At 40.5% G+C, this 14,139-nt stretch overlaps 3 protein-coding genes across 8 annotated transcripts in view; 2 read left to right on the top strand and 1 right to left on the bottom strand.

Moving 5' to 3' along the window:
• apbb1ip (amyloid beta (A4) precursor protein-binding, family B, member 1 interacting protein) overlaps positions 1-10,916 on the top strand; it is a 40,909-nt gene extending 29,993 nt beyond the window's left edge. Inside the window, exon 15 of the transcript XR_008323766.1 lies at positions 10,907-10,916. The gene's annotated coding sequence lies outside the window, so the exon portion shown is untranslated. The remainder of the gene's footprint in view (positions 1-10,906) is intronic.
• Positions 82-5,022, top strand: pdss1 (prenyl (decaprenyl) diphosphate synthase, subunit 1). Of its 2 annotated transcripts, none has more exons than XM_053342579.1 (11): positions 82-240; positions 1,373-1,440; positions 1,582-1,714; positions 2,088-2,218; positions 2,403-2,544; positions 2,639-2,750; positions 2,844-2,953; positions 3,058-3,138; positions 3,226-3,339; positions 3,649-3,729; positions 4,063-5,022. In XM_053342579.1, the coding sequence occupies exons 1-11, from the start codon at positions 82-84 to the stop codon at positions 4,201-4,203; spliced, it is 1,272 nt and encodes a 423-aa protein (XP_053198554.1). In that variant the 3' UTR covers positions 4,204-5,022. The 2 variants fall into 2 exon arrangements, with proteins under 2 accessions (XP_053198554.1, XP_053198555.1); XM_053342580.1 differs by having other exon boundaries at positions 105-116; positions 4,063-5,020.
• The window catches only part of abi1a (abl-interactor 1a), a 50,563-nt gene continuing 42,974 nt past the window's right edge, over positions 6,551-14,139 (bottom strand). The window contains exons 7-11 of one of the 5 annotated variants that reach the window (XM_053342572.1): positions 12,891-13,025; positions 10,448-10,732; positions 8,243-8,329; positions 7,003-7,188; positions 6,551-6,903 (exon numbers count right to left, since the gene is read on the bottom strand). In XM_053342572.1, coding sequence (XP_053198547.1) covers positions 6,728-6,903; positions 7,003-7,188; positions 8,243-8,329; positions 10,448-10,732; positions 12,891-13,025 — 869 coding nt within the window. In that variant the 3' untranslated portion in view covers positions 6,551-6,727. The remainder of the gene's footprint in view (positions 6,904-7,002; positions 7,189-8,242; positions 8,330-10,447; positions 10,733-12,890; positions 13,026-14,139) is intronic. The other 4 variants (XM_053342573.1, XM_053342574.1, XM_053342575.1 and 1 more) reach the window with 4 other exon arrangements.

Here is a 14,139-nt window from a genome sequence, read left to right as displayed (position 1 = left end):
TAGGACGAGTCGTGACTTCGCCATCCTAGGAAAAAAATAAATGGCTTTCTAATACCGACACATGCTGCTGTGTTGGGAAACATGGCGGCTCCGCGGTGGGGCCAGTGCTTTTTGAGGTTGAGTAAAACCTTTTCAACTACGACTTTATTAGAAACCGTGTTGTATTTTAATGTCAGGTCGGTGTCCTTCTCCTCGTCCTCTCTTCGGCGGGTGTCGTGGAGCTCCGGGACGAGAAATGAGGTGAGTTTGCTGCCTGCAGGACACCAGACTGGGAGAACCTGTCAAACCCAGGAAGGTCATGCATACTATGACTGCACCACCGGGCTGTCAGTGTAGTTAAACTTATCAGACCGCTGTAGTACAGTGTAAGGGTTGCCTTGTCTTTTTCCAAGTGTTTCCTATTATATACTTTTTTTTCTGGGCGTTGTGTCTCATTGAAACGTGACTTGTTGCAGGGAGTGTCAGTTTGTACAAAGGTCAAGACATTTACATTAAGCTCTGTTCTATACTTAGTCAGCTGTGCACTATATGCTAACCAGTCGCTATAATCGTGTGTGCATTCAGTTAAATGTGTTTGTACGAGCATACAGTACATTCATTCATTCTTTCATTCATTCATTATTTTCTTCATTGTGTCACTCCACATGTCTATAAAAAGCGGTTACTTTTATTAAATACACAAAAGATTAAATCAGGGTTGTAGCTACTATTTTAGAAATACTGAGGTCATGAGAACTGTTATTTTCTGTTCCCCCATCACCTTGAAGTTTGCATTTATGATGTCTGTTCACTGTATGGTTGACATTAACAATTGTTTTGATTATATTTTTCTGCAGACTGAAAAGTAATGATTTGTTTGGTTTATGAAATATCAGAAATAAATGGTATGGTCATGAAATGTATTGTCCTAATCTCAAATTACATATATTTTAATATCACATTAGACCAAGAAAACACAGCAGATACTTATGATTGGGAAACTAGAACTGGGTAATGTTTGGCATTTTTGCTTAAAATATTACTAATGATTAATCTTTTATCAAAATAGATTGATTGAATAATTGATCTCTCTATACGATGAAGCCTCTTTCACACTGAAGCTGTTGTTTTATACTTTGGTTGCACTAAAAACTGTCAAATTTAAACATATTAAAAGCCAAAACATTGGATTCAGATTATAAAAAAACCTGAATGTATGACTGTCAAATTAGCAGAAGATAACAAGGACACGACCTCAGTGTCCTCAGTGGTAGCTACAGCCTAGAAGCATCAGATTATACACTTTCGGCCATTATTACAGTAGAATATCCTGATGTGTAACGTCGTGTACCAATAACTCATCATTTCCTCTCATGTCTTTTGACCATTTCAGGTACAGCCGTCAGTACAATCCACACACTTAAACCCAAATACTTTCAACTTTACCTCATCCCTCATCAGGTGAGTGGTGATGCGATCTGTCTTAATCAAAAAAGCTTTGCTGTACAGTTGTGTTGTAGTGCAAAATGATCAAGATGTACAGTAAGTGATATTCAGTATTCTCAGTTCACCTCTACATCTTTATGTATTTCTCTCTTTCAGACACAAGTCACGGTTGCTCTATCCTACGCTACAATCATGCTGCTGCAGAAAAGTACACAGTGATGCAAAGCTGAAAGACCCCTTCACGTTAGCTCAGAAAGACTTAACTAGTTTATATGATGACATCAAAAAGGTAGTTATATTTGCCTAACATTTTTCTACTGTATGGTTTTTGATGGTCATGTACAGAATTGAGTGTTTTGTGTTGATACTTAATTTGCAGTGTGTCTCCATATTGTAAAGTTTTCCTTTCTATGCTGTCTGCATTGTTAAGTAGCCTGATTTGGACTCAATATTCAAATTATTTCCAAAGGAGATCTAAAACTGTAAAAGTCAATCAGGAACCTTTTTAATATGAATGTTGTTGCTCTTCTTAGATTTTATGTGCAGGAACAAAGTCTACCAGACAAACAGGAAGCACAAAGGACATGTTTTACTAGTGGGTGTGGTGTATGACATGTTAATTTGAACATAAAGACCTAATATTTGATTATTTTCCTTCACAGGAGCTGGTTGTTTCCAAAGAGGAGCTGAATTCTTTATGTGACTACTATTTTGATGGCAAAGGCAAAGCTATCCGACCAATGATAGTCGTCCTCATGGCCCGAGCTCTCAACATCCATAGCAACAGAGATGGGTAAAAACACAGACTTGAACTTGGACTTTTTTACTGGCACAAGCAACCCACACACATTACCTGTGATTCACTGATCCAAGACAAGACCCACCACCCTGTGATAAATAGTGATACGAAGCATAATCCAGGGGTTTTATTTCATCTCACCTCCTGCATTCTGTCTGTCTGTCTTTGTCCTCGGCAGAGATTTGCTACCAGGGCAGAGGGCCATAGCTATGATCTCAGAAATGATTCACACTGCCAGCCTGGTGCACGACGACGTTATAGACGGGTCAGATAAGCGAAGGGGAAAGAGGACAATCAATGAAGTGTGGGGTGAAAGAAAGGTCCAAGATGAAACTTTTTCTTTTTGTATTCATACAGTGTTTATTTTCTTCTGCTTCACATCACTGACCTCCTTTTTTTTAAACTCTTTTCCAGGCTATCTTGGCGGGTGATTTCATCCTATCGGCCGCCTCTATGGCTTTGGCTCGTATTGGTAACATCACAGTGGTTAAAGTGTTGTCCCAGGTGATAGAGGACCTGGTTAGAGGTACAGTACATTTCAATTTTACACATTGGAAAGCTGTAAGTGACAGGGCGTTAACATATATTCATATCTAACCCGTACCCATTGCGCTTCCAGGTGAATTCATGCAGCTGGGCTCAAAGGAGAACGAGAACGAGAGATTTAAACACTACCTCGAAAAAACCTTCAAGAAGACAGCGAGTCTTATTGCAAACAGTTGTAAAGCAGTATGTACGTTCTGTCTCCACATAAATAGCACAGGGTAGAGAAAAGCCTCAGTTTCTGCACTTAATGTTTTTTTTGTCAACTGTCCCGCTCTCTTTCACTCAAGGTATCCATCCTGGTAAATTCTGATCCTGAAGTTCATGAAATAGCTTTCCAGTACGGGAGGAATGTCGGCATCGCATTTCAGGTGAGTTTTGACCTGATTGGTGATCAAAACTGTCCACAGAAATATGCGATTTCTAATAATAATAATTTCTCTGTGTTCTCTTTGTAGCTGGTGGATGACATCTTGGACTTCACAACAGGCGCCGCTCAGCTGGGGAAGCCCGTAGCTGCAGACCTCAAACTGGGATTGGCTACTGGACCAGTTCTGTTTGCTTGTCAACAGGTGAGATTCAATATTTTAGCTGCTCATATGTAGATGAAGGAAGCTCCAAGCCACAGTGTAGAGCCAGAGAGATGTGTGCAAAATAACAGGACCACCAAACACACCACGACTGAAACAATATTTAATGATAAGAAACATGAAAAGATTATTAAGTAGTCTAACCAGGTTAATAGTAAATGAGAAAATGCTGTTTTTGTGGTGGTGGTGGTGGTGGGGGGTTTAAATCAAAACTACATCTACATTAAGTTACTAGAGTAGATTTGCATAATGACAAAAATTGAACTTTCCTTTTTTTTTTTTTTCCCCCAGTTTCCAGAACTACATGCAATGATCATGAGACGGTTCAGCTCTAAAGGAGATGTAGATCGAGCCTGGCAGTACGTCCTTCAGGTATAGTAAATAATAAATCACATACAGAATTGAACTCTCATTAAAATGAAAGGCTTTGAATGTTTGCAAATTCAGTCAGATGTTCTACCTAAAATTCTCTAAGATGATTCCTGTCATCAAAAAAATGGCTGTCTTAAATAATCCTTCTTTTGGATTAGAAAAGTGAATTTTTCTGCTTCCTCTGTTCAAAATATTTGAATTGTAAACTGTGTAGAGTATTGATGATATTGTATAATCATCAGGGCATCTGGTGAATCTTAAGCTATGATATTCATGCAGTTTGTGATGGAGACTAAAAGGTCTATAACCATTTCTTCTCTAATCCTCTGTCAGAGCGATGGTGTGCAACAGACCAAATATCTGGCCCAGCACTACTGCCAGGAAGCTATCAAGCAGATCAGTTTGCTCCGGCCGTCCGCAGAGAGAGACGCTCTCATCAGGCTCACTGAGATGGTGCTCACCAGAGACAAGTGAACCTCCCAACGCCGGACATCACTTCAGGCAGCTACCTGTGGAAAGGAAACTCACCCAGCCAGCCCCCCCCGTTGTCCATGCAAGCCAGGGGCGGTCAAAGGCGGTGAGAGAGGCGATGGGACTTTGGTTCGGAGAAACCCCTGATGCTGGTTTTAGTGCCAATTCTGAATCTATGTGGCAGCAAGCTGGTTTGTGAGAACATGATTAGAATCGAGGGACCAAAACGACACACGGGGGCCTCTCTGAACTGATATCTGTTGTTTCATGACTCTCTACACTGCACCCCCAAAAATATACAAGAGGGTGAGTCACTTAATAATGATTTGACATATAAATACACTCGGTTTTTAGTGCACGTACTTGTGACTTCCTAAATGGAATCAAGGTGACAATTTGGGAATAAATAATAATTGTAAATTAATGAACGGCACTGAAAGAGCCAATGCTAAAATTTCACTGCATACAGTACTGTAACTGCAATGGCCTCCCCATATCTCAAACTAGCCAATCATGCATCGATACAGTTGGTTTTTAAGCTAGTGCTGAGCTGTGGCGGCATTGCAAAAAAAAATCTCTGTAGTTCCAAACGCGACTGAAGTGCATCTTTGTCATTGGTGTGTTTGTTTGGATCTGAGTTAATGTCTTCAGAGATCCGTCCAAACCACAAAGGCCAAAACAGTCACGTGTCTTTTTGACTTTTTGAAATGTTATGAGGTTACTTCTGTAATGCAAAGTGCCCTGTAACAGCCAAGGCCTTAACATCCATAATGACTGTGTGCTCAATAAACCAACATTTTTTTATTTTAAATCTTTGCTTTGTTTTTAATCCCCCCCACCCCCCATCATCCATCCTCCCCAAGGGATCACACATGCATGTTGTACATAGAATTGTTTATTATAAAAGACTGTACATTAATCAATCAACATATTATATATACAAATGAAGGGCAGAGAGAAGTTTCAATATTTCTACCCAAGGAATTGAGCCAGAACATGATTTTTTTTAATTTTTTTTTTTTTTTAAATGTTGGATATACTAAAGCAAACGGGCAACACATCAAGGCATTAGCTGCAAAAATCCTGAAATGGTAAATAATGCATGTTAATCATGCATTGTGAAATCAAAAATTAGGTCATGTTAGATGTGTGTTCGAGGGCCAAAAAGAAAATAAAAAAATGTTATCAAGATGATTCTAAGACCTGAGTGAAACCTAATATTGATTGGCTGATTTTAATTATTTCTTTTTTACTTGAGTTATTATGTACACCTGTGCAGCCCGGAGGATTTTAAGTGTTCAGAGCATTCAACATGGTCCTCGAACCCAGAGCAGGTTATTGTTGCTTTGACAAGACTGAAGAGGTATTAGAGTTGTTTATTGGTCTACGTTCAATCTGAATTGTCACACGGCAGTGTCAGGCATAACTCCCCAATCTAATCAATCATTGCCCTCCACCTGCTGCTGCCTATCAGAACCATCGTCCTTTTATTGACAGTCACCAATGAACCCTACAGATTTAGATGTGGATTAGTATCAAGTTAACAGTGATGAGACATAACCTTAAAATGCTTGATAATAAGCCAAAAATAAAAAAAACGGAATGTGTCCTCTTGCTTCAGACAAATCGAAATGCATGAAAAAGTAAATTCCATGTTATATGATTTTAAAAGTTCAAATATAAGGGAGATGCGTCTGTGGGAAAGCCTGAAATTTACTTCTAAAAAGTTCAGTGATTTCAACAGAATAATAAAAATTTAAACAAAAACAAAAAAAGGTGAATACATTTACAACATAATGGCAATAAACTTAAGGTTACAATATATCTATTAAATTTTTTTTTTGCATGCTTTTAACGCCAAGACTGATGTTCAGGAGTAATTGTTTCTTTGAAATACCATACACAGTATTTAAATTTGTATGTTATCGACAGGCTGTTTTTAATTTTTCGCCTCGTGGAGTCAAGGAGGGCACGACTAGTGAAAACTATCGTAATTGACATTCACTGAATTTACATTACAGGAAGAAGTGGCTGCGGCTCACGTTATGTACAAGTGACAATACAAACACTTCAACTGAAGGTGCTTACATGACACTGACAGTTTATTCGTTCCATCAAAACCTACTTTTAATATTCTTGTTCATGAAAAGATTCAAATACCGAATCACAAATCTTTGTCCAGGTAAGATGACGCCGTACAATCCTTCAGCTGTGGGACCATCGGTTTTTGAGTTCGACCTGTGTGAGCATGTGCAGTCCAATTCTTTAGAAACTTTATTTATTTTTTATTCTTTTTTACATATTCCATAAATGTCCCCCAACCACCCATATAACACCAAAATAAACTAAATAGATATTACTTTTCATTTTATTTGCAATCAGTATGGGAAAGAAGATTGAGTGTCATATCAAAAGGAGATCATACAGTTACGTCTAATGCGTCTCGGGAGTCGGTTTGCTGCCGTCGGTCTCTGGGTGGATATGATATGACTGAATAAATACACTGTATTGTTACTGCGAGGTCCCTTCAGTCGGCGTAGTGCATGATGCTCTCCACGTAGTTGCCGGGGAAGAGGCCGGTGACGCCGTTGGAGACGCCTTCGAACCAGCCGTCGTCGTTCTTCTTGATGACGTAGATGATCGCCCCCTCCATGAAGCTCAACTCATCGTCTTTGTCCTGGCAATAGTCATAGATGGCCACCACTGAAAACAGATGTTCATTACAGATCAGTTGTAGTTGGTCCAATGAATTTTAAAGTGATTGATTGGTTTTACTGGTTTCTCTTCAATATCCGCACAAACCTTTCTCAACATAAGTCTTGGGCGCCCACTGCGGATCTCCGTCAGCGTAGGGGTCATTATAGTGCACGACAGCAGCATCCTCCTCCTCATAATCCACTGGAGGAGGTGGCGGAGGGGGAGGAGAATCGTCAAACAGAGGCAAGTCATCTGGAGGTGGAGGGGGAGGTGGAGTAGGAGTATCTGCAACTGTTGTAACAAAAAGTGACGTTCAACTTAAAGAGATTTCTTAAAATTTAAATAAGTCATAGGTCAACAGGAGCCTGGCGGTGGAGGAGACGGCGGCTGAATCATGCAGAACTAATGACAGGACATGCAGATGAGTGTGTATGTCAGATATTTGAATTCATGAAGCAGGCTGCATCACTGTTAGGGCTTCTATGGATCTCTTAATAGGATGATGTACTGTATGTTTAAGCCTCTTAAGAGATTCATGTAGTTTGTGCTCCTCTTGTTGAGCTTCGAAGCTCTACGCATGCAACTTACAGGGAAACAGGCAGTAACACGGGATTTAAGAAATGATCTGCCTATGATTATTAAATGCAGTCATGCTATTAAGTAGATTAGAAGTGTGTATTATTTTAACACTAATCATCTCAAATATTTATCCACAACCAACCAATCTGCTTTCTGTCAAGATATTAATAATTATTTTAAAATATTGCCGCTTTTGCACCACCAGGTGGCGGCAAAGAGTCCCATTTTCTCCAGTCATATTCTGCAGTGACCCTTGGCACTTTTTCTTCTTAAACAATATCATTCATCTCAACTCCGCCCTGCAGTGCTACAAGTAAATTCAACATTTAAATAAACTTTCCGCCAGAGACTAAATCACTTGAGTTAAACTAAATAAGGCTAAACAGAGCTGGTGACAGCCTCAACAATCTCTGCTTTGGCACAACAAACTATCACTTTGCCCTTTCACCTATTTTTAAAAAAAGACTGCCAAGAAAAAGATTCCTGCAGCTATGTATTCAAGTCTATTGCTAAGAAACGATAACAAACTGTTTTCAATGTTGCTGTAGAAGTAAATCTGTCTCCAGACAACAGATTAAAAGCTGCTTACAAGTTACATAAACGGGGACAGCAGTCTAATAAAGACCATCTTTGATAGTTCATTGTTGCAAGAGGGTGGTGTTATTTGTTCCCGACAAACAGGCGGGGAAGAGGATGAACTAGTACAATGCATGCTGGGTGTTCCGGCATATAAAGAGGAAGGTATGTCTTTAGCCTCTTCACTTACTGCTCTCCTGCATCCTGGCCACAAAGCCAGTCAGAGGTATCTGTGGAGTCAGCTGGGGCATGGGAGGCGGAGGAGGAGCGATAGACACTGAAAGCCAGCAAAGGAAAAAAAAAAAGAAAAAAAAAGAAAGACAGACAGAGACAGAGAGCAACACAGAAAAAAAAGAAAGCCCATCAGTCACCAGGAAGAGTGCACCCGGATCCCAAGCAAACACAACATCGACACAGACCACAGAAACAAATAGTGCAAGAATGTGAGCTTATACACATCTAACAGACCAACACACAGTGACGTGACACAGTGGTAGACTGAGAGCCGAACTGCTTACTCATATTAACCTGTCTGCAACCAGAAACTTCAAAAAGTCCAAATCAGATTTCTTTAATAAAATAAGCACTGGATTACTTAATTTTCGGTAGTTAAAGCGTCTCAGATCAGACACTAATTTTGTGATTTTGAAAAGTTCAGTGACTCTGATGAGATTTCATGTGGTATCTGGGGATCACTGGGGTCAGAGGATAAACAGCAGATTATGTTTGATTTCTGTCAATCAGCCAGTACCCACTGGTGGCTCTAGAAGTAGTAAGTGCTACCAGTGACCACAAGGGGGCACTGTTTGCCTTGGATGTCTTTAAACCTAAACCCCAATCCCAAGCAAGTCAGCTGAGCTCTCCTCAGGCCTGCATTCTTATTTTAAAATTTTCAGGCTTTATATTCGGATTTGATTATTTATGATATCATTTGAACAATCTCTGATAAAGACACAGGGACTGATAAACACTGGCATAACATATTAAGCTAAGTGCTTTAGTAAACATATCTCTTGGTTGGTGATCATCTTATAGAGATAAGGCATCAGAACTCCACTACAGCTGGCATGCGTAACGTACAGTCTGTATCTAGATATCCTGGTCTGGATATTGCAAAACATATGTTCATGCATGTGGGAATGCAGATGAGTGGAATGCCATCGACCACATCTGGACGTAGTCTGGCGACCACATAAAGGTCATCTAAACTCTTCCTCTTCCTGCTCTCTCAAGCTGAAGGTAGTAGCAGCAGTTAGAAAGTATTCCCTTAAAAAAATGTGACTTTAAAATAAACAAAAAGCTGAAAGCCCTGCCTAAATAATTTGAATATTGAGATTTACTTTATGCAAACAATCAACTCTTATCAATGCCAGGTGTAAAGGTAAAGGTTCTCTTGCCAACATCCAGATAATGTATCCAAATACAGAGCACATGTTAATGTGCGTATATCATGCTTTTTGTCATTTTCTGTCATTTATATACTATTATTGTGTTGAATGTTGATGCTACACATGGTCAAAGTTCAAAACAGGTGAATGTATGTAAAAATACTCCTGAAACTCAAAAGTCAGAGCTTCAGCCTGCCTACTTCTACTTCCCCATCAAACTCTCGTCCGATTGTTCTCACATTGTCCACAAATAGTCGTCTGTACTGTAGTCTTTGCTGCTGTTTGTGTTGTCCACTTGCATGTTTTGGATCATATTTGTACTCAAACGTGTATGGATGTATTCAACAAGTTTATATTAGAGTCAAGAATGAGAAAAGTAGTTAGGAGGACGGAGCTAAAACGGCTTGTTTTAAACAGAGGCTGAAATGAGGGGCTGCACACTAATAAAAGATAAAGACATTTTGAAAACTATAAATAAATCATGCAAGGATATTCCAGTATAGAGCTTGAAATGTGCATGATTTTGTCCTCTTTAACACCAGGTGTAAAAGGTGCTTTGATTTTATACAGTAGCTAGTTAAATTTGAAAGGAAACCTATATGATGTACAGAGAAATACATTTACAGGCAAACTCCAGACCATGCTTTTGCACAAGGCCCAACAAAAATGCAAGTGCTCATTGTTAGAAGACATCAATCTATCTGCGTTGTATCTGCTTGAGTATCCAAGGACGAGACATTCTCCATCAATACTAAAGACGTCCCAGTTAGATAAAAAGCCTTAACCTGCACTTTCTCAGTTAAGGGAAAAGTCAATAATTCTGTCAAGAATGCAAGCTTGACCTTCAGAAAGGCAGTGGCTGATATGAAATACTGCTCCGTGGCTTCAAAGGTTAGCTCGCTTTAGTTTGTGACTGTGCATGATTTGGAAGAATGTGAGGTTTTGTGCTTAAGTGACAGTTCAGGATCTATAAAAATCAGGCTAGGACCGGAGACGGAGGGCCTTACTTGAGTTCTGGCTGTAGCCAGGAGTGCCTCCGTTAATATGAGGCTGCTGCTGTTGCTGCTGTTGCTGCTGCTGCTGCTGTAGTAGTAGCTGCTGCTGCTGCTGCTGTAGTTGTTGCTGCTGCTGCAAGGAGAACTGCGAAGTGACCGACGGTGCCCGGCGGTAGGTGCCCGTGGCCGAAACCATAGAGACAGAGGAGTTGGAGGGGTTGTGCCGTGAAATCTGCCGCGAGATGGTTCCAAACTGGGACATTGGAGCGGGGCCCAGACCAGGCCCAGGGGCCACCGCTAGAAACACCCAAAGATAGGGAAAGAAGAGAGAGGGAGAGGACAAGCAGGACCACAGAGGGAAGGCGGGTTAGACAGTGGAGACGGAAAGGGGAAGAATGAGAATGGAAAAAGTGGAGAGAGAGAGGGGGGAAACAAAAGCAGCCGAAACATGAATCATCTAGACTGTAAAAGATCTCTGGGTCTTTTTTAAAATCATGATTAGAGCCCCACACCTTCTGAAAAGAGGAAGCAGGTGAAGCAACACAGATTGTTAATTGGCAACATGTAATTAGCAGACATATTTCATGAAGATAAAACAAAACACAAAAGTCCCGAGAGAGGTTGTCAGAATAAAATCTTGCACTTTTTGCAGTGAAAGAAATCTGTGGGAAATGATTCAGTGAGCAAAGAGAAGACCGCAGCAACAGTATGAGCCGATCCTTCGGGTTTTAATGGAACTGTCGGTGAAAAGAACCTTTTCGAAGACGTAATTAAATACTGTACGTCGACCTGAAGTATCACAGGAAAAGGGGAGAGTTCATGATTGAGCGCAGATATGTGTGGCTGTCTAAGAATAAACCAAAGAATTAATGATTCATCTATTCCAGCATCTGCATTTGAACATTAAATACTCTCAAATGTGCGGAGATCGTATTTACAAGCCACTTGCGTTAAGAGGGTGGAATCAGACAGATGTGTTTTGTTCTGCTCGAGCATTTCCTGTTCACATTTCTAGATAACAGAGTGTCTCTCAGGAGAGGCCGCGCTCTCAGATAGGGATGGGTGGAACCAGAGGAAGTGCAGATTGGAAGAGAGGAACACAGGAGCAAACAAACTTCTCCAATACGGTTACCGACAGAAGCAATTAAGCTTAAAAGAGAACACTGATGTTTTGAGGATAAAATGTGGGTTCATATTTTCAAGCGATTAATGTCTGTCATGTTTTTCAAGATGATTGGAGTCCATGAGATAGAAGCAGCCACTGTACAAACAATCACAACTGGGTGCTTTTCACTCTTGCAGAACTCTGTAAATTCAGTGATTCAGAGTATGTAAATTAAGTCTACATCAGGTAACACTTCATATTTTGCAACCTCAAATGGTAGCTTCAATATTTTTGGAGCTTCATCATCAAGAAAATCTGTGAGATTATGTGAGATTCAGACTTTACCTGGTGCAGTTTTAACCACAATCTATTGTCTGGAGGGAAATCATATGAACTCAAATGACACTGCAAAAAGAAGTCTCAAAGTCCTTAAGGTACATTCATTTTATATATTTTGTCCACATTCTGCCAGTGCAGTATCTCAGCTAGCAGGTTCTTTTTTTAAACATTTAATTCTTGAATTTAGATTGTAGAAGTTATCAGCTACTGCAGATAGCCAGGGGTATTTTTTTTCCAGCAGCTTGAGGTTGAATGACAATTTTAGATATTCTGCAGGAAATAATTAACTTTTTCTCTGACCTCAGGTGATATGAGACTTCTTTATTAGCCAACAACACATCAGTAAAAAAAACAATCATTTGGAAGCAGAGCACCACCACCACCATCACCACCGCCCAAACCACCGCTGAGGATTGGGGAAGCACGTCGCTGAATTGATTAGAATAAAGCTGGACTCTTGTCTGCAAGCAGCACGTATTATGTGACCTGTTGTGTGTGAACAGAAGCACATGTGCAATGTCTGTTCACACTGCAAGCAGCACAATCTTAACATTTCCTGCAGAGCTGAATGACCGGGGAATTAGCTTTCCATCCTTCCTGCTTTCCTTAACAATGTCGTTTCATTTAATAAATAAAAGTTCTCTCCAGTAAGTGTAAATTAAAACATTTAGTCTCCATAGCTTTTAATAAAAATGATGCAGACTAGAAAAAATAAAGTCTGAATAGAACAGCTACATCAATTGTTGAAACTGTCTATTTGGTTTGAGTCCAAAATGTTTAATATATAACTAAGTATACACAGCTTCATTTTAAGGGTCAAACATAGCAGCTCTGTGGTATGATGTCATAGAAACAGTAAGCTTGCATACTGCAGTGTGAACAAACAGCTCGACACCCACAAACACCCGTATATCCGTGCATCTCTGATCTCTGCCAATGAGAGGATCACAGAAGATGCGCTGATTGTCCACCATCCGGAGAGTAAAGGCCACCTCCTTGGCGAAGTCTCACCTGCTGGCAGTGGCGGTGCTGGTGGAGGGCCAGACCCGGCCATAGGAGGAGGAGGTGGAGCAGGAGGAGGAGCAGGAGGAGGAGGAGGGGGTGGGGGAGGTGGAGGAGCCCCCGGGGGAGCGGACATGGACGGGACTGAAAGGAGTATTTACATTAGTAGCCATTTAACGTTGAGGCAAGGAGCAGCCTGTGTGCCCTCGCTTGCTTAATGCACCTTGACACTGTTACATAACATCACATCACTTTACTCAGGAACCCTTTTTTTTGGGGGGGGGGGGGGGGCGTTTTCCGATTTAGTAAAGGCACAGCAGTGTTCTGCACACACTTTATTCTTTGTGGTCCGGGTATGAACTGACTGTTTCCATGGCGACGAGCTTGCAGGGAGAGACCTTGTTTAGTCCTGTGCTGCTGGCCTGATCGTGGTGCTGAGGCAAAACAGCTGCTACATAAAACCTAAATGATCTCCTTTTATGGCTGAGATCAATTGTTTAAAGTTAATGCAATGTCAATGTTTGTATGGTGTAATGCAGTACTATGTGTAGCAGCATGGTGCGTTGTGTTATGTGGGCCTTACTGTTCCACTGTAAAGCAGCAGGCCCAACGCAGCTTGGCCTATTTACACAGTAGGATAGAGAATCAGCTGTGCTTAGAACACAATGGGCCTGCATAATCCCTGTCTGGTAAACACAGGCTTTGTGTAGCATAGTCTCACTATCTGCAAATAGCACATTACATTTACACCTTGTCAATTAATGCCTGGTATTAAGATATACATGTATACTATATCTTTAAAAAGAAACTTGTTTGCTGATGTTTGCTGCTCAGTATTGGTGAAAAAAGTGAAAAGATACTGAAATCTAAGCTCATTTTTCACCCCAGACTGGAAGGCATAGTTGTCTACTGTGTACTGTATGAAAGTGAAGGTATGCACATTGTGTAAACAGCATCACCCTGTATTCTTATCATTGCCTGTCAATGTTTAAAGAGTGTTATCTCTTTTTGCAAACACAACAAACACAACTGAATTCAACTGATGTGTGCTTCTGAAGGCTGAACAGATTTTGTGGAATATAAATAGAAGGTTTTTTTGTTTTTTTTTACTTCCAATCCTTAAACTTAAAATAAAAGCTCCTCCCTCAAAACTTTAATCTTGTCAGGGGCCGAAAAAAATCACCTGAACTAGACCAGTGTTTGAAGCGTTGGGGGGGAGGGTAATACAACTCTCCAAAACCAGCAGTAATGAGATTTT

Source organism: Scomber japonicus, chromosome 21 (genome assembly GCF_027409825.1).
Source record: "Scomber japonicus isolate fScoJap1 chromosome 21, fScoJap1.pri, whole genome shotgun sequence".
Taxonomy (NCBI): domain Eukaryota; kingdom Metazoa; phylum Chordata; class Actinopteri; order Scombriformes; family Scombridae; genus Scomber; species Scomber japonicus.
Note: the sequence above shows the minus strand (reverse complement) of the source record. Positions and strands in the feature narration are given on the sequence as shown.